The sequence below is a fragment of the Strigops habroptila genome, chromosome 4, assembly GCF_004027225.2.
Source record: "Strigops habroptila isolate Jane chromosome 4, bStrHab1.2.pri, whole genome shotgun sequence".
NCBI lineage: Eukaryota > Metazoa > Chordata > Aves > Psittaciformes > Psittacidae > Strigops > Strigops habroptila.
In genome coordinates this window covers 71,129,640-71,148,811 of record NC_046358.1, presented here as the reverse complement: position 1 = coordinate 71,148,811, position 19,172 = coordinate 71,129,640, and the positions used below count along the sequence as shown (strand labels likewise).

The 19,172-nt window shown below is 39.8% G+C and overlaps 2 protein-coding genes across 2 annotated transcripts in view; one reads left to right on the top strand and one right to left on the bottom strand.

The window, feature by feature from the left end:
- Positions 1-19,172, top strand: part of PLA2G10 (phospholipase A2 group X) — a 36,121-nt gene that overhangs the window by 14,394 nt on the left and 2,555 nt on the right. The window contains exons 1-3 of the mRNA XM_030482363.1: positions 7,680-8,267; positions 14,795-14,960; positions 17,748-17,854. Of these exons, the coding sequence (XP_030338223.1) occupies positions 8,192-8,267; positions 14,795-14,960; positions 17,748-17,854 (349 nt within the window). The 5' untranslated portion in view covers positions 7,680-8,191. Of the gene's footprint in view, positions 8,268-14,794; positions 14,961-17,747; positions 17,855-19,172 lie in introns of the transcript that reaches the window.
- Positions 3,138-19,172, bottom strand: part of BFAR (bifunctional apoptosis regulator) — a 35,086-nt gene continuing 19,051 nt past the window's right edge. The window contains exons 8-9 of the mRNA XM_030482360.1: positions 10,165-10,262; positions 3,138-3,755 (exon numbers count right to left, since the gene is read on the bottom strand). Of these exons, the coding sequence (XP_030338220.1) occupies positions 10,208-10,262 (55 nt within the window). The 3' untranslated portion in view covers positions 3,138-3,755; positions 10,165-10,207. The remainder of the gene's footprint in view (positions 3,756-10,164; positions 10,263-19,172) is intronic.

The following is a 19,172-nucleotide window of genomic DNA, read 5'->3' as shown; positions in this document are numbered from 1 at the left end:
GAGATCATCTGTGATTTGATGCTATATGTATTTTAGGTAAGTGCTTTAGTGCTTTAAAGAATTTAAATCCATTTAGCAAGATTCACAATCCTAACAGTTGAAGAGAAAACTATTATTTTTAAAACTTTATTATGACTGATTCCTTGCTCCTGCTTTTTCTTGCTATCTTGCATATCCTGATGCCAGTTAGCAAGGCCTATTCCACACAGCATAGCAAATTCCCTGATTCTGTACAGTAAATGCAAAGAGAATGACAGTTCCATCGCTGTTGTACAAATGGGGCAGTTCATGGCATTGGATGTATTAATTTTGTGATGGCAGCTCATGTGCAGTTAGAACTTTCTCTCCTTTATACGTAGGAACAAATTTCTTCATATACGTTATTCTAAAGCATACAGCCCCTCTATGTGTTAAGGATGGTATGAACTTTATTAATTACAGGACCTGTAGACAAGAGTTTTTTGACTCTGTGTAATTCAGTAAATAAAGCATCATCATTAGGAATTTGTTTTATTTTAAACCAAGGAAGCAATTTATGTATTTGGATCAGGGCATCTTGTATTAAAATGAAACCAAAAAGAACAACCAAGGCTTAAAACTGCCAAACCCACTGGTGTCCTAGTTTTCAATGTGTACAATGGAAATTATGCCGCATATACGGCATAATTTCCATATATACGTTTTTGAAGATTCAGTGAACTCTGCAAGTTAAGCAGCATTATCTTGCCTGAACACTGCCATATTTACAAGGTACTGGGACTTCACTAAAGCACCTACCTTCAGACTCAACTGTTTTCTTAGCTTTTTCTGACAATGAGTCTGCAAGTCTTCTGTTGTAAATGTCCTGACCATGTCTTTTCTTGTCTGTAACTGATCACTTTTAAGGAAATACAAAGCCTATAGAATCATAAACTCCTTCTTAGTTTTAGGAAGAAGTATTCTTAAGCCAGTAGTTGATACTGCAAAGAAGCATAAGCTTAAGTCTTTATAATTACAGGATATATAAGTTGTTCTAAATTGTTTATATAATATAATACCCATGGCATTCGTGTTTTCTAAATGTGGTGGAAAATAGGCCTACATAGAAAACTTAATAATATGTTTGTCATGACAGCCCAGATTTGAGAGTGCATTTAAACTCTTACCTTGTATTGAGATGAGAGTCCTCGCTTCTCACTGGAAATCAAAACAGGAGCTAGTGGCTAAACAATAGCAGCTAAGCAAACATTTTACTGAACATTGCCCCCTGCATGTTGTGCACTTACATGCATAATCCTCAGCAAATTACTCTTACATCTTTTGGCTGATTTGGAAGTACCTTGTTTATTTCAGGTATGGCAAATCATGATGCTAGTGCTGACAGTTCTCTGGTTCAATTACTGCTCATCCCAACCACACTGCAAAGCAAAAATAAAGATGGGAGACAGTCCAATAGCAAAAGAAAGATACCCAGAGCCTGCTTGACAAGTAACACATATTTGGTTCTTCAGCACTGTTGAGACCCTTTTTGATCTGACATGTCTTAAGCTACCACCAGATTTCTGGTTTTCACTTGTTTCCTACTGATAAATTCTCTAGCTAATCCAGACGTTCCCCATCCCTCAGTACTTCCAGGGTTCTTTTGTGTCTCAACAATACATTGAACTTCCCAGTTCCCAAAGCAGTCTTGATGGCATTTAAGCTGTTTAAAGATAGGTAGTTCTTGTGCTGATTAGCTCAGAATAGGCAAGGGCTACTCACTTTTCCTTTGATGGACATATAACTTAGGGGTTTTATCCTCTGGCAAGTGTCCAGTTGCCATTAAACTCTTCACAGCTGAGGAAGCAGACATCATGAACAGAAAGGTTGTGATAAGTAGACCAGACAAATGGGGTGTTACAGAACAAAACAATAAGAGGTGAACAACTAAACAGGTAAGAAAAATCTGCATTTTCTTTTTAAGCAATTTAAAACATTTAGAGACAACAAAGAGCCAGTAGACATACTAAAAGGAAAAGTTACACAAAATCATAACATGCATTTCTGTCCCTTCCCTCTTAGCAGAATGTGGTCTGCACAGTCTCTATAAATCCATCTTCTATCTTCACCTTGAATACTGCATACAATTCTGCAGCTTCCCCCCATCTCAGTAAAAATAGAAGTGGAAGAAGATTCAGAAATGGTCAATATGGACAAAGGCACAGAAATGAGATTTGAGAACGGTGAGTCAGATTGACAGTAAAGTATTTCTTTATGAAAAGGGCACTGCTGCTGTTTATGACAAAGCTGTATAATAAAGTAGGCAAAGTCTCAACTCTCTTTGAATTCAGTACGGATGATTTCCCCAATACATTTGCATAGCTTAGTTGGTGATACATGGGAAAAATAATCAATGAATTTGTTACTGCAGTAGAACAGGCTGCTGCCTTCCCTGCCGGCAGGGCATAGTTTCATGAACACCTTTAGGCAAAAGAAGACGCAGTGTTGGAGTCTCTTTCCCTGGCAGGGCGAAACTGCTAGTTGGAAGCTGCCTGCCATCACATCACATCACAGAATCAGAGAATCATGTAGGTGGTAAGGGACTTCTGCAAGTCTGCAGTCCAACTTTCTGCTCAAGGCAGGTTCCATTAAAGCAGGCGCCTCTTGTGCACCTCTGGGAAGAATCTGACTCCATCTTTTCTACACTGATCCATGAGGAAGGGGTAGTCAGCAGTATGACCTCCCCTCATCATCTTTAAACCTGAGCAAATCCAGTGCTCTCAGCTTTTTGTATGTCATCAACTGCAGCTCTCTGAACAGTGTGGTGGCCTTCACAAGTCTTGCTTAGCATGTCAATGCCCTTCTTAAAACAAGACTCAGAACTCCAGATGTTGTCTCACAAATGTCAAATGGAAGGGAAGAATCGCTTCCTTCCAAACCTACCAGTTGTGCTCAGCCCAGTATGCAGCTGGACACATTTGCTGCAAGAGCACACTGTTGACTCACATTCAACTTGTGCACCGTGACCCCCAGCTTCTTTTCTATAAAGCTGCTTTCTATGCAGTCAGTTCCCAACCTGTCCCAACACATAGGGTTATGCCAATCCAGATGCAGGGCTTCGCAGTTGCCTTTGCTGAACTTCATGAGGTCCCCAGCAGCTCCTTTTTCCAGTCTGACTGGGTCCATCAGAGTAGCAGCCCTGCCCTCCAGTGTATCAACCACTCCCCTCAATTTGGTATCACCCACAAATTCGCTGAGAGGTCACTCTATCTCATCATGCTGGTCATTATATCAGCCGTTTCAAGAATCCAAGTTGGTGTAACCTATGTAAAAGCAACCAAGTCAAACATCCTTCCAGAGGAATACTAGAGATTTCAAATTTTGTTTTACAGAAATGCAGGAGTTGCATTGCTAAGTTGCTTTTCCTCTAGATATAAAAAGTAGCCCTAGGTTCCACAAGAAGCAGGCCCTGGTCTTTTTTTTGGGTGCAAGTGCTGAAATGTAGAACTTGATTTACTGTGTGTAAGAAATCTTCTGGAAGGCAGAGATGCCTGTTGAGCCTGAAGAGCTAAGCAAGCCAGAAATGATTTATACGGTCCTTCCCCAGAATCTTCCTGTCTGTGGCTTTGCTCAAAGACAGATGGTATATTTCTGTGTTATAAAACTGACCAGAATTGCATCAGTCTAAATGGTACTCCAGGAACATACTTGAAATCTTGTTATTTGCCTGGGTGGTTGTATGCACAGGATGGACTTTGTGCTTATAGCCATCATACTTAAGGAGCAGAGGGTAGAATCTGGAACAGAACAAAACCAGAAAAAGAGAGATGAAAGAAGAAACCCGTAGGAGTAATTTAGCTCCTCTGCATACATTATAACTGTAAACCGGTTTCAAGAACATTTATGTAATAACAACCTTTCCAGCACACAACTGTCTGTTATGGGCAGCTACGCACTAGCATGGTATTTTTGCAGAATGGACAGAATATCATCACTGCCAAAGGGCATATAAAGGACGATGCTACAAACATGGTCCCCAAAATTCTCTCAGAACTTATTACGCTAGTCATAGGCTTACTATTACCAAAGACATGACAAGTTATACTATAGGCTGTTATGGTCCTAAATCAAAGTTGGATTTGTTCTGTATGCTAGAAATAGATTTGAGATAATACCGAGTACATTGGAAGTACTATAAAACAGCTTAGCGGAATGTTTTCTGATCTTCCACATGGAGCTTTTCTCTCCAAACTATGTTTTGTAACTGTCACAGTTTTTGGAACAACATTCCCAACAACATGAGCTGAAGAAAACATCTGTAAACAGGAAGCACTGGTTGTGAAAAGGAACTAAGAGAAGATGGAAGGACATGAAAAAGAAGAAAGTCAGCCAAGCCTCTAAAAATAGGAACAAAGGCACTGCATGTTTCCAAACAAATACTTCAATAAGTAAGGCTGTTTTGCTTCTTCTACGAAGACAATGATGATAAAAGAAGTTGATTGTGTACTACATGGACATCCAGTACCTGGAGGAACTTACACTTCTAAGGGATGTATTCCAGGCCAACCCTGTGTCCCAGTCCAGTATTCAAGAAAATGTGGTGTAACTTTGGGACATAGAATCATAGAGTGGTTTGGGTTGGACAGGACCTTAAGATCACCTAGTTCCAAGCCCCGTGCCATTGGCAGGGACACCTCACCCTAGACCATGTCGCCCAAGACTCTGTCCCATATTTGCCAAGTACAGCAATCAAGTAAAGCCAGGTAGCTGGCTTACTGCTGGGAAGCAGCTCTTCAGTTCTGGTTATTCTGATACCTTCCCAGTCTATCAGGCATGTGTTTTCTTTATTTTTCTCCAGGAGTCAGTGTCACAGAAGAACCCAGTCTGGGACTTATGCTTGGTTGCAGAACACCAAGGTGCAGTTCCTCAGCTCTGCTACAGCCATCATATAACACCCTGAGCAGATCACCCTGCCATCTCTAACAATGAGAAAATAATTTTCACCATTCTTTATTAGTTCATTAATTCAGTGGGGCAGTAAATATATAGCTTAATTGTCACAAGCTTACTGCAGCAGGATCCTAATTTTATAGGACTTCACTTAGATACCAAGACACCCTATTACTTCTATACTTACCATCATTACTACTGACTTTCCTAACAGCTAAATGCAGAGTATATAAATTTGACCAGGTAGGTGGTCAATGCTTTCTCATTTGTCAGTAAAAATAACTGCTCTTACTAAATAGAAAGCATTAATGGAACTGACTTCTTCTGTTACTACAAAAATACAGGTTTGCAGCTGTTTAGTCAGCAGTAAATGTACTATTACATTGCTCTCAAAATCACTACTTTCACCTGCTCACAGGAAAGTGGGTAACTTGACTTACATTAACCATACTTCAGACCATTCTAGCACTTTCCATCAACATTTAAACATTTTGGATTAATATACTCTGTCATCTTCCTGCATATATAGGATCGTGGACACTGAGAAATGAGGCTTTTACAATTAACAATTTTGCCCATAATATTGTTATGCTGTGAGAATGTTCCTCAGTACAACTATGTGTCTCAATTATATTAATCTATTCTTCAGATTTAAAATCAGCTTAATTAAAGCAACCATTGAGCGCATGCAACCTTGTTTGAGAAAGTATATTTGAAAAGCAAATGCTTCTCCCCACCCCTGCACAGGTCCAGTTGCCAAAAAGAAAGAATTCATCAGTGAGAAGGAAAATGCAATTTGTCATATATGACTTTTACCAGTCACCAAATGCTTCAGATAAATGAAAAGGAACACTACAAGAAACAAATATGACAGGTCTGCACTGCCACATAAGATTTATTTGAAAACTTAAAGGGAATTTAAAATCTCATTTAAAAAATAAATCATTATCATTGTAATCTGTATCAACTTCCAATCTGTTATTAGTATATTTTCTTGGCCATATGCCAGGGCACTTAACTGGACAACCTAAATCCCCTTCAATAAAAGTATTTCCTTCTATCAGGTTTCTCCCCCTTCCATCCCAATTTCACTAGATGTTCTCCTTTGAACTCTTACTACAACTTGTAGGAAACAGAACTCCTAACTTGCATTTCTTACTTCATATAGATTTTGTCACTTTCACATCTTTGACTACTTTCTGGTAGAAGCAGCTGTAGTCTGAACATGTCAGTCTCACTTGATTTTTCATTGGTTTTAAGATTACTTTCCTTCCTTCAGAGAAAAACGTATCAACTGCACTAATCCAACATCAAGTACACTAAGACATTGCATCAGTTGGTCTCCTGAAGAACAAACATGAACTGTAATTCACGTTGCTCCTCTGGATACTGTTTTCATTGTCATATGCAATGGTATGCTGGATGGGATACTGTTCAACTGGAAGTTGCACTAAACAGCTGTTGAACACTATTAAAACGTTCTAATAGGTGTGACTTATGGACCGGAAGAGTCAGTAAACAAATGCAGTATAAGTGACAGTATGAAAATGGACTAACAGCAATTAGCGATGTGACTCCATGAGTAACAGGGAAATTGCCTTGACCCAGTTGATGGCAGGAGCAGCATAATTTTTTTTTTTTTTTTAACAAGGTATTTAAAAAAAACTATCCCAAACATTTCTTTTTCTATTTTGACTTGTTTTCTCTTATGGCTTGTACATTACCAAGACTTCTCAGTGTCATTGACAATGGTTATGGTTGCCACAGATTCCATTTCACTGGTATTCTAGTCCATCTCCGTTGGGAAATGTCTACTATGTTCAAAGACCCAACAGACTGGACAGTTTTCACTGGGCTAACACACCATCTCTGGTGTTCAGCATGTAGTTACACAAAGGTGTATCAGGTGTACACAGGCATAACAATATCCTACCTTAAACTGATGTGCTTCCATATTTATCCCATGCTACCCTAACTTCAGTGCCAACACAAACATTTCATAGAGTGTGGATTAATGAGAGCATAACAAAAACAAACCTGTTCTGTCTGTGCCTGCTTTTAGCCTTTTGGAATCAGACCACATAGGATTTTCTACTTCTGATTAAAGAGGAGTGATATAAAGCAGAAATCAGAGCACTTCAATGCAAAAGTAGAATTATCTTTCAGTATGCACATGAAAAAACATTTTATTTCTTTGATGAAAATATCATTCGGTACCAAAAACCCTACCAGCTGCTCTCCAACAGTGAGATGACATGACGAAGAACAAGTTCTCGGTAAGTTCTGTAAAAAACCCTTTGTTTTCCTCCTTCCTTATCCTAGCAGTGTAGGCCTCAGTGGGATCCAGTGGGAGTCATATCCTGGAATATAATAATGCCACAAAAACCCCAAACCAAAAAAACCCCAAACAAAACCCAAACCAAAAACTTACACACACACAAAAAATCAATACCCAGAGTGTCAGGGGTCCTGACTGCTTGAACAACTGTCAGGAAATTCATTGGTTTCAGCGCAGTAATAAAAGGTCTGATGGAATACTTGGAACTTATGAGCAAGGAAAAATAAAATCATGCAAAAGCAAGCAGTATTGTCTGTGGGTTGAGAGGCAGTGAAAGCATGAGTGCAATCTGGCATGTAGTTGTAGGCTTTACAAAATAATGCAAGAGCTGGAAAGGGAATGGGGAAAAAATATGCAAAGATTATACAAGGTACAAAAAAGTACTCATCGTAAGAGTCTGTTTTGGTTGAGAGGAAGTTAAAAAGTTGTTTTGATCCAGCTACACATATCTATAACCAGTTCAGGAGTTGGTTGTTCTTTAGTTCTCCAAGAGAAGTAGCAATCGGCAGGTGAAGTTTGGCAGATTCAGAGTACAGGCACAGCGCTTGTATTCAGCACCGGTTATAATTAAGCACTAGAATAACTTACAACACGGCTCGCTGCCGTCTTAACTCTTCGGATCGAGATTAAATGACCTAGGTAGTGCTGTAACTCAAAGAGAAATAATGTCTACGGGAGCGGGCGAGCCCTGGGGTGCGGAGGTGAGCGCCCCCCCCCCCCCCCCCGGGCGGGGTCCCTTCCCCCGCTCCGCGGCCGAGTGTCCGGTCCCAGCGCTCCCGCTCTTGCAGCGGCAGCTCCTCCCTTCTGCCCAGATGGACAGCGGGGCCCGGGCTTCGGCTCGGGGGACCTGGCTCGGGGCAGAAAGCAGCCTCTTATAGCCGGCACGCAGCACCCCGGCTCACACCTCCTCGCCCCGCCGCCGGAGCCGCATCCGCCGCGCTGCCCATGGGACCCCGCCGCCCCGCAATGCCCCTGCGGCCGCCCCTCCGCCTCCTGCTGCTGCTGCTGCTGCCGGCGGCCGGTGAGTAGAGCTGCTGCGGGCCTGTGCGGGGCTCAGCCCGGGGCACCGGCCCCGCCGCTGCGTGCCCCGTCCAGCAGCGCCTCCCGGGCGGCGGCTGCGGGACGCCCTCGTCCTCCTCCCGGCGCTGCGTACCCGGAGAGATGGGGGTTAGCTGCGTCGGGGGGGAGAAGGAGGAGCGGGGGAGGAAAGAGCGTTAGGAGAGATGACCGTGGCAGGTGAACACCTACACGAGTTGGAAAGCAGTTATCTGAAAGATTGACGACTGTGCACAGCCTGGGTGTAACTCACCCGAACGCGAAACGAGGTGCTGGTGGAGAGCTGCAGGCTGGAGCGGTGCTGACAGCCCGTTCCTTTCCCAACCTGCATGTGCAAGGCGGGAACTTTGCTGGAGGCTCTCGCATTATGTAAAGTTCATCAGTAATGTGCAATGGTGTTAAAAAGTGAGGTATTTAGAACCAGACTGCAGATTGCACGTGTAATAATCATCTTTCTACAAAGCAGATACAGCTACCCACACTCTTCTTGTGCGATTAGAGAGCTACCTCCGAGCACTTCAGTTACAAAGCAGTTCAAAAGCCAGGAACTGCTTAAACTGTGATCGCGGGCAGAACCGTAACTGGGTTATTCTGAAAGAGTGAGTCAAGTCTTTTATGAATAAGTATGATGTGAGGATGTAATTAGAGGACCCCTGCCTCATACCTGAGCACAGCGACTACTCACTTTGCAAGTATTTAATTAATTTTTTGGGTCTTTTATGTCCTTTGTATTAAGCAGTATTAAAGGCCAGTTGTAACAACTTACAGTCCATTTCCTCATAGCTTTCTGAGGTATTCATCAGTGTATCTGAAGTACTTAATTCTTTCACACTTCTGTGAAAACTATGTTTATCATCCTCTTTTTCACATAGGTAGGTGGGCTGACACAAATAAAGCATCCACTAATTTTAGGTTCCCATGGTGACATGTTAGAACCCGATTTTACCCTACAACTACTTAAAATTGTGTGGAACTTCAACTCCTCAAAGCCTGGCTCTCACGAGTGTTCAGTAGGTTGGTACTCCAACCTTCAGGATATGCAGCAGGTGGAGCATATGATTAGTAAACATTTACAGGCATTGTTTTAAAGTGATTAAACCTCATGCTGAGTCTTTGTGACAGCTGTAAGGATAAAATCCAGTTTTGCAGAATAGCATTCAGATGCCTTAAATCAGAGATTCTCTTTTGTCTTCCTGCGCATTTTTATACATTCTTGCACAACTTGCAAATTCACCAAACCAAGTCTCATGAATAGAAAGATCCCAAGGACAAGAGTCTCGGTTCATTCTTACAACAGATTCTGTGCTAGAATGAAGCAGGGTTGGGGTGAGGAAGGGGGGTAAGGCAATCGCACGATTAAAGACCATAAGGTAATGTGCTTGTGTAATGCGGCCAACTTAAGGCCTTACCAAGCTCACTGTCCCAATTCTACTGCCTGACCTCAGCATGCCCCTGTTATTCCCTCTGCATATTGATCATCCTCCAGACCTCATCCTTTGCACAGCACAAACCTCAGCAAGAACATGAAGGAAAGCAAGGAAATACTGTTTCACTGCTTCTGCCAGCCTGGAGTGATCATTACAGAGAGCCTGGCTTCAGTCTGATAGCTCTGAGTCAGGCATCCCAGTCACCCATTCCGTAGGCAGTGAGGAGGATGGGAAATTTATCTGTTTCTCAATTCTTGGTCCATAGTATCAAAACAGGCAAATTTATGCTTTTGGAAAATTTACATGTGACCCCAGGCTGTGGAGATAGCACAGCAGCAGTCTGGGCAACAAGACAAGGTGAACACGGTGTCCTGATGGCTAAGGAAACAAGAGTAAAAAACCTAAGCAAAACCAAGAAACGTTTCAATAGCTCACACAGTTCTATGGGTTCCACTTTTGGCAAGATCTTGGAGATGCCTCAGAAAGTCTGCTTAGTCCCAGGCTTTAAGTTCTGAACTACTGGAGCACTATGACTGTACAAAGAAAATATCACTATAGTAAATATTACACATATTTAACATCAAAAAACGTTTATGTAGCCTCAGTCTTTGAAAGAATAGCTTAAAATTTATTTTAAAACCCACAAAACATAAATTGTATTAGATACTAATGATTAATGTAGTTATGTATCATAAATATGCAAAGCTGTGCATCTCAATAAAAAACATAATTATATCTCTGCCAAAATAATTATTATGTTTGCATTGTGCCCATTGCAAGGAGTAAAATGTTATGGGAAATGAGATCTTTCACTAAAAATGAACGTGTTTCTAAAAATTTTTCCCCTCTATGCATCTGGAAATGTAAGGGACTGGATTGTTAAATACTACTGTAAGCTGATCAGAAAACTAGGAAAAAAGGAGAAGAGGAAGGCAGAGTGGCAAACAACTTGCAAAGACATAATCATGTCTTCGAACTCTCTAGAGCTTATACAGGCGACAAACCAAGACAGCATGATGCAGGTCAAGCCCTCCAAACATGGCAGGGCTCCAATAGGAATGACAGTTTTCAAATCAAGCACAACACAAATATAATGTGATCACTTATTGTTCCTTTCTCTCCGGCTGTCTTTAGAGTTTCCTTAAATTCAGTCTTCAGGAAGTCACCTCATGGCTTTTGATGTCTCTGCCTTAGCCATTACAATCACAAAGACACCTGCATAGATTTGTTTGTTTGTTGGGTTTTTTTTTCTATCTGCTAGTCTATGGTGCCTGAAGCAGCCTTAGGATCCATATGGCTTTGGTTTCCCTTCAACCTTTACTTTGAAAGCAGCTACATCACATCCAATTAAACCTGAGTTTGCTGATGGGCTAATATCTTGGGCTTTTTTTCTCTCCCAAATATCTGTCTTGAATGTTTTCTTTCAAGAATTAGAACAGTTGAAACTTTAACGAAGTTCCTATTCTGCAATAAACACTCAAATTAAATATTATGAGAATATTAAAAGCCATAACAAGACCAGACTCAAATTGTCTAACTCTAAATTATTTTTGTACACTTAGATGTACTTACTTTCTGTGACCTCTAGATATCAAAACAATGTGGGTTTGATTTATTTTTATAGACATTACAAAGCAATGAAATTTAAATAAACACAATCTGGTTCCCTCCCTTTTTCCCCACCCACAACACTGTTTGAAGAGCTGCACACAATCTGCAATCTGACAAAACAAAAACCCAGACTAGACATAGAGGGACAACACTACCCTTTCAGGAATGTATAATCAAACCTAGAGGAATACTCTTGTCCATAGGAGGGCTACAGGGATGACAAAGGGGGCTAGAGCACCTCCCGTATGAAGACAGGCTGAGAAAGTTGAGGGTGTTCTGCCTGGAGAAGTGAAGCTTGAAGAAGAGAAGCCTGAAGAAGAGAAGCATGAGGACCTCATAGCAGACTTCCAGTATCTGAAGGGGGCCTACAAGGATGCTGGAGAGGGACTTCATCAGGGACTGTAGCAATAGGACAAGGGGTAATGGGTTCAAACTTAACCAGGGGAAGTTCAGACTGGATATAAGGAAAAAGTTCTTTACTGTGAGGGTGGTGAACATCTGGAACAGGCTGCCCAGAAAGTGGTTAAATGCTCCATCCCTGGCAGTGTTCAAGGCCAGGTTGGACAGAGCCTGGGCAACATGGTCTAGTATGAGGTGTCCCTGCCCTTGACAGGGAGGTTGGAACTAGATGATCTTAAGGTCCTTTCCAACCCAAACCATTCTAGGATTCTATGAAATGCGAAGTCTTCATAAAACCAAACAAAACCACAGAGGAGATTTTAAAAACCTACCTTAATCATGAAACACCTGGAAATACACAGAATGTCACTTCACTCTCTGAGTATATTCCACAGTTGTTCTGATAAACTACTTTGGAAATGTTACGATGTTGCCAATACACTAATGCTATCATCATCATACTGATACTCTTATTGATAGTTCTACATGTTATAGAATGGTCTTTCATTGCTTCTAATAACCTCAGGTTACAAAGCTGTTGGGACAGAGACTTTTCCTTTGGTCATATTCAGAGTACCTACAGCACATAGTCTTGCTTTGTCCTGCATGTCCAGATGCTGTAACACAAATTGCAAGGATAAAAAGTTCATGTCATTTTCTTTAAGTTACATGACAAATTTTAAAGATTTATACTTGAGCTCCTCAGGGAGCAGGCAATTCATCTCTTCTACTTTACACAGATTTAACTCAAGGGACTGGAAGTTGTCCACAAGTTAGCAAACAATTCTCTGATGAAAGCCAGGTGTATGACTTTGAAATTCTTGTTTTTCCCTCTTCCTGTTGCGTCCGCTCCCCTGCACCATCCTTCCCCAGTTGCCAGGAACTGTTAAAAAATTATTCACTTTCTTCAGGGATTTCTTCAGATATCACAAATGTTGTGCAGAGCAAGCCCAGCTTTGCCTGTCAATCATTAATATGGTTCCTTCAGCCATTACTGACTAGCTACGAGAGTCTAGCCAAATTCTTCCTAGACATTTTAAGGGTATAAGCAGTTGTTACTCATAATGCTGCAGCCTTACTGCAGTGTTTTTTCAGCTGGGACTTTACTGAACCTGTACTGACAGTGAAGATAACACTTTCAATGCTATCCTAAAGGTAAGAGTCTGGTTATGCTCAAATGGATGCTTCTGCTACCCAGAGCTGAAAACGTATTCAGACCTGCTATGGAATGGGGAATGATCATGTGTCACTTCCCACAACATGACTGTTATTCTTGACACCTAGAACTACAAGTTCTAAAGAGTCCACCCAGTACACCTTCTGCCCCCCCTTGGGAAAGCATCCAAGAGAATCATCAGAAAACCTGGAATGGGAACCATGACATAATAAATACTATTCACTATCTTAGCAAGGAGGTTTTAGTGCCAGCAAAACAGTTTTTAAGTGAAACTGCAAGTGACTACATAGCCAAGGAAGCTTTTTTAACTCCTCGAGATGTGACTGCTTTTAATCAATGGGCCAGAAACATGTGTACAAGTTAAACCACTCTTGTTTCAACATCCTCTCCTCTCCCTACATCACCTGCCCACAAAGCAGCAGAGAACAGGATCTGGGAGTCGTCTCCAACCAGAAAGTAACAAATACTGTCTTAGGAAGCATAGCTATTTTTGTAAGTAAGGATTAGCTACGTTCTTTCTAAAGCCTTTTTTACCATTCTCACACAGAAACCAATTGTATTTCTTAATGAGGTGATTTCATGAGGTGTTTAAATCCCTTTGTTTCATGAAATTACAAGTGCTGGAGATCACCAGCATTCCACGTATTTCAAGTTACTCAACTGTGCTGGAAACAGTGTTTTTTCTGTCAGATCTTCCATTAACTGATTATATAGTTAATTATAGAATCTATTATAATAGATTAGTCTATCAGTCTATTATAATAGATTACATGATTATACAGATTATATACAAACTGTATAATCATATAGTTATTCTGTAGGAAAATAAATGTCAAAGCCTTCAATGACAAAGTCTAAATGTTTTTTTCTGCTTTCTCTCTCTCACACAGACATTATCAGTTATTAAATGTTAATGTCCTTCCCAATCTGTATCCAGTACTGAGTTAAGGTTTATAAACTTGTTCCCCTCATATCAAAACAAATCATTAGTTTAATTAGTAAGAGAACTGTAATCAGCAGCCTTGATTAACCCACTCATTTGTTGAGTACTCATCCAACTTCTTAAAAATTGCTGCAAATACTTTCGAGCCTGCACTACAAGGAAATGCTGCCTGTTACCATGAAGGGTCTTCGATGCATTATCTCAACCTGAAGGACGACATGATGTCCTAAAAAAAGTCATCTAGTGTCTCAGTGTTTATCTGCTCCTCTGGACCTACTTTAATAGTGACACAGGATAGTTAAAGTTCCTAAATACAGTCTTGTTCTGGAGAAAGAATGGTGAGAATCCCTTAAACAACAACTAAATGCAAACAAAATGAAATAATAATAAAAAAGGCAACCCTTCTTCTAATTTTCCTAGAAGTAACTCCAAGCACCCACCCATTTCCCTGCTCTGCACCTACCCCACCAGCCCTGTCAGTTATTTGGCTTTGTCTATAAATGATGAAAACCCCATCAGAGAGGACATATTTGTCCAAATGTAAAGCATTACATTTTAGAAAATAACAGCATGGGCAAAGTTGCATGTTGTGATAAGAAGAAAATACCACAACACTTAGGGCATCTAATCATAGCAGATTAGTGGACCTAGACCACAGAACACATGCTAGCCCTTGCTGGATTTAAGACTGGAAATGACTGAAGTCTGTCATTGTACGCTGCCTTGATGGGAGGAAACCACTGCAGCTATTCAGAATGCTGTGCAGTGTTCTGCTCACTATAGATGGGGGTAAAAAGGGACTGAATCAAGCAGTGTGTCCCAAGTGTCAACAAGAACATGGTATTGAGTACTGACATTCATTATCGAAATTCAAAAAACCCTATTTTGTATCTGCAGGTTTGATTCAATAAAAAAATAGAGGTTTTCTTCCACAGTTTATAAAGGCACTCTTGGGGAAGCCCGTTTTAGAAATCGAAGAGGAATCCTTGAATTAGCTGGAGCCATTAGATGTACTACAGGACGATCTCCTTTTGCCTACCTACGCTATGGATGCTACTGCGGTCTGGGAGGAAGAGGATGGCCCAAGGACAGAGTAGACTGGTAAGAATAACTATTTACCTGAGTAATTCAGTGCTGAATGTATGCAGATGACAGAGTAGAAGGACTACAATATGAATTAGGCCTACTTAACACCAGTGAGGGAACTGAGTTTAAACACATCTCAGACTACTAAGAAACTCTGAGGCATTAGAATTGTGTTACTGTAGATCTGCACGAGTCCTACTTGCCTTAAACTCTCATTGCATTAATATTGGATTCACAGTACAACTGAGGTTCTTTGCTATCGCTGCTTGGCCAAAAGCTGAAGAACTAAAGTCTTCTTGGAGAAGCTTTAAAGCTCAAGCATTCAAGCTATCTATAAAGCAAAAATAATAAAAACCAAAAGAGCAATTGAAAAATCTTTTGATTCTACCACCACCCATCCCATTTTCTTAGTATTCAAAATACATGGAAAATTATGCAAAATCCAACCTGCTGAAAAATATCCTAATAAAAGCAGTTATTTTATTTATTTTATTACTAAGTTTATTTTATTACTAAAATAATTCTAAACCCAGACCTTTGTATTTAGTACTAGATCTCCAGCACATTGACTACCATCAATTTCATTTATAATTGAACATTAGCTGTCAGGAAGATGACTTTCTGGTTACAGTAGTTAAATAAAGGGTTTATATTTTCAAGTTTATCATTATAATGATACATTTCCCCACTGTATCTGACATTAAGTTCTGACTTATCAGATAGATACATTGTAAATTAAAAGGAAAGCATCTGATGCTAACATTTAGGGGAGAATGTATGGAAAGTTCAAATCAGATTTTTTTTTTTTTTTTTCTTTTTAAATAAGGATTCTAGTTGGGATTAGACCTAAAACTTTTAGAATCTTAGCCTACATGTGTCAAATTTCTGGATGTGCAATCTGTTATTTTAAAGACAACTTTGTAGAATGTAGTTGCTACTTTAAAGACTGGGAACACATACGAAAAGAAGGGACTATTATTACTTCTACTCATCTGTATCCCTAAAGATAATGATGGAGAATCTGCAGTTTGCTGATCTTTCACTGTAGGCCATTTTTTCACATTGTAGTAAGTCCCACAGCAGCAGTAAGCTGCTGCTTCACAAAACATGGTTAGCTATTTATGGTCTGGGTTTTAACAGCTACAGAATGTTAAGAACAAGCCAGAAGTCAGTGTTCTTACTCTACTGCATTTGACCTGAATGAAGAATTGCATGTAGACACAAACCTTCTTACCAAGTCTGACTTCTTAAAGTTTTGATATACATCATGGGCTGTTTACATTTAGAATTATGGCCAAAAACAAGTTAAGTGAAAATACAGAAATACTTAATCTGAAGTAAAAACAACACTAATGGAATTATTCCAATCATAGCTACCGCATTTTAGATTTTTGCCTGCCACTTACAAAAACCCCTTTAAAATGGGGGCAATCATATATTGATTTCATAAGATAAAATATAAAATCCTTAGGCATCTAATTTTATTTAAAATGCTTAAAAGAGGACAAAAGTAATTCTAAAAATTGTTGTAAACACATGAAGAAAGACTGCACACTAGCAAAAGCAGTTGTATCTTCTGGGTTACCTACCTCAGTACTGCTACAAAGACCGACTAGATTTATTTTTTTATTTCTATGGATGAAATGGAAGTATTAAGCAACTTCACAAGCACATGCTTTTCCACTGTTATGTGCCACAGGATCTTTAAATGGTAATTCATGTGGAATTACCAAGTAATTATTTAATAAGCATAGGACAAAACAGTAGTTCAAGTGAGAGCTCACAGCATTAACTTTTCTATTGCAGACACAAATTCCTCAGGCAACCTAAACACCACCTAAACATTATGTGCCTGCTGTAGTATGATGGTTTTAGGCTACCAGGAGGAAATTGAATGACTGAATGCAAAGAGCTTGCGGATACAACTTGGTGTTCTTCCACCAGGTCAAAGAAGAAAGAGTACAGTTAGTTTGCAGGAAGACCTTACAAGCTATCTAATTTCAGGTCTTTGTTACCTCCCCTACTTGGTACACTGGGATTGCAATGACTACACGAGAAGAGTAATTTTTTTACAAGCTTTAAAATACACGAATTCATGCTTTTCTGTGACAGAAAGTCTATGAATTAATTCATTGTCCCAATTGTAACAAGAACAATTTTGAAACCATCATTTTGGGCATTTTTTCCAAATTCTTTCACGATACTGAGCAAACAGTTTTAGTTCTAACATGGCATTAAACAGCACCCCTGCCTATTCCTTACTGAACATTTCACGTGCTTTCAGCTTTTCTGCCACCATCTAAGGACTTTCCTATACGACAACATTTATGATAGTATGCTACAGCCCAACAAATCTTGTCCCCTTCCTGTAACTAACTGTTACAATAGCATCGATACCTAGCAGAAAAATACATCATTCATTATCTGGCAGACTATTCTGCCTTTTTGTCTTTTTCTTGGAAGGGGCTAGGAGAGAGGTATACCCACATAAATGTTTATTGTGTTTAAAATGGAGAATGCTTCAAAGATTCCTTGTATTTTCATCTATGAGGAAGTTCAACTAGATCAATGTATATCAGACATTACCATTGATTACCTGAAAAAGCAATAATTTCTCCAGGTGATCTATTAAACAATTACCCTGTTCTGCTTCCTGGGCAGGTAATTGTTTGCACATTCACATATGTTGACTGTTTTATAATTTCACAGCCTGTAGAAACATGCTGATGATAAACATCCAGATTATGTGCCCATAAATCACCACAGTCTGAATTAAGGCAAGCCCATTTCTGTCGCTCTCAGGTGCTGCTTTAACCATGACTGCTGCTATGGCAAGGCAGAACAAGCAGGTTGTCACCCCAAGATGGAAAGTTACCACTGGGAATGTGAAGACAACACTGCTGTGTGTGGTGAGTGAACACTTCTAGCTGGGGGTTTTCTGTGTTTTGGGGTTTTTTTGGGGGATGGGGAGGAAGCAGAGCAGTAGTTTTGTCTTTTTTTACTTCTCCCAATTGTCTCATTGATTTCAAAGAAAAACATCTTTTTAATTAACTGTAAAATTCTTATTTTACCTTCCTTTCTTTTGTGACTTTTTTTTACTCTGTGCCTCCAGAAAGCACAACTATGCCAACCAACTTAATGCAGTTTCCTCTTCTAATCCCCACCTACTGACATATATAAGCAAACAAAATTCTTACCTACAAGCTTCTATTACCCTTGCATGAAGCACTACCAAAATCCCTCTCTTTTACACATGTTGAGGAACCCATGTTAGGCTACTTCCTGCAGGTCTCCAAGTGGAGCACACAGCTACAAACAGGAAATGATGACTGTTTAAAAGGATCCTTTTTATACTTAGCAGATAATATTTCACACCATTTGTAAGTCTATGATGGACAAGTTTTTGGCATACTTACCACTGATCGGTTGCACAGCCCACTGCTAGTGGCTACAATTGATGAATGAATTCACAATTACAACTTCCAATTTCAAACAGTGAGGTAGTAAAATATTTGATGGGTATGTTTATTTATGGAAGCAACACGTCCACAAGCCATAACATGTTAATTTGAAACTATTTATATAATTAGCATACATGTTGCAACAGATGGTTGACCACATCCTGATAGATTTTGTTCAATTGCTCCGAAATATGAAAGTAATACACTGGCCATGCTGCAAGTATTAAAGAAAAGGACAAAGAGATCTCAAAGAAACAAACAAAAATGTGTTTAAAAGGAAAAAGCAGCATTTCTTTTACGTTAATTGTTCATAACTCAAGGAGTTCTAGCAAATATTTTCCAACACACTTCAAAGGCTTTTTGAAACCGTAACCTCCCACAAGCCCCAAAATTTGCAGGTTTTTTTCTTGTTGTTGTTAGGTTTTGGGGGCTTTTGGATTTGTTTGGGGTTTTTTGTCAAATCAGGTGCTAGGTCAGTTACCTTGCACGCTACTACCTGGAATGCAAATCAGCTTGAGAATTGGTTATTATTTGCTCCACAAAAATACAGCCCCTCACTAAATGTGTTTACAAGAAGTCTGAGTTTCTGACTACCATAGTTTAAAGGCAACGTAGTAGGCTGTTCGAACACAAAAACCTCTCATTTCATAACTCAATTTAGAATTTGCCTGACCTGAAATAAAAGGTTTTGACAATATTTCCTTTCCTCCTTTTCATTCAATCTTTACTTTGCCCAAGCGTCTACCTCATGCAGAATCTCTACTTG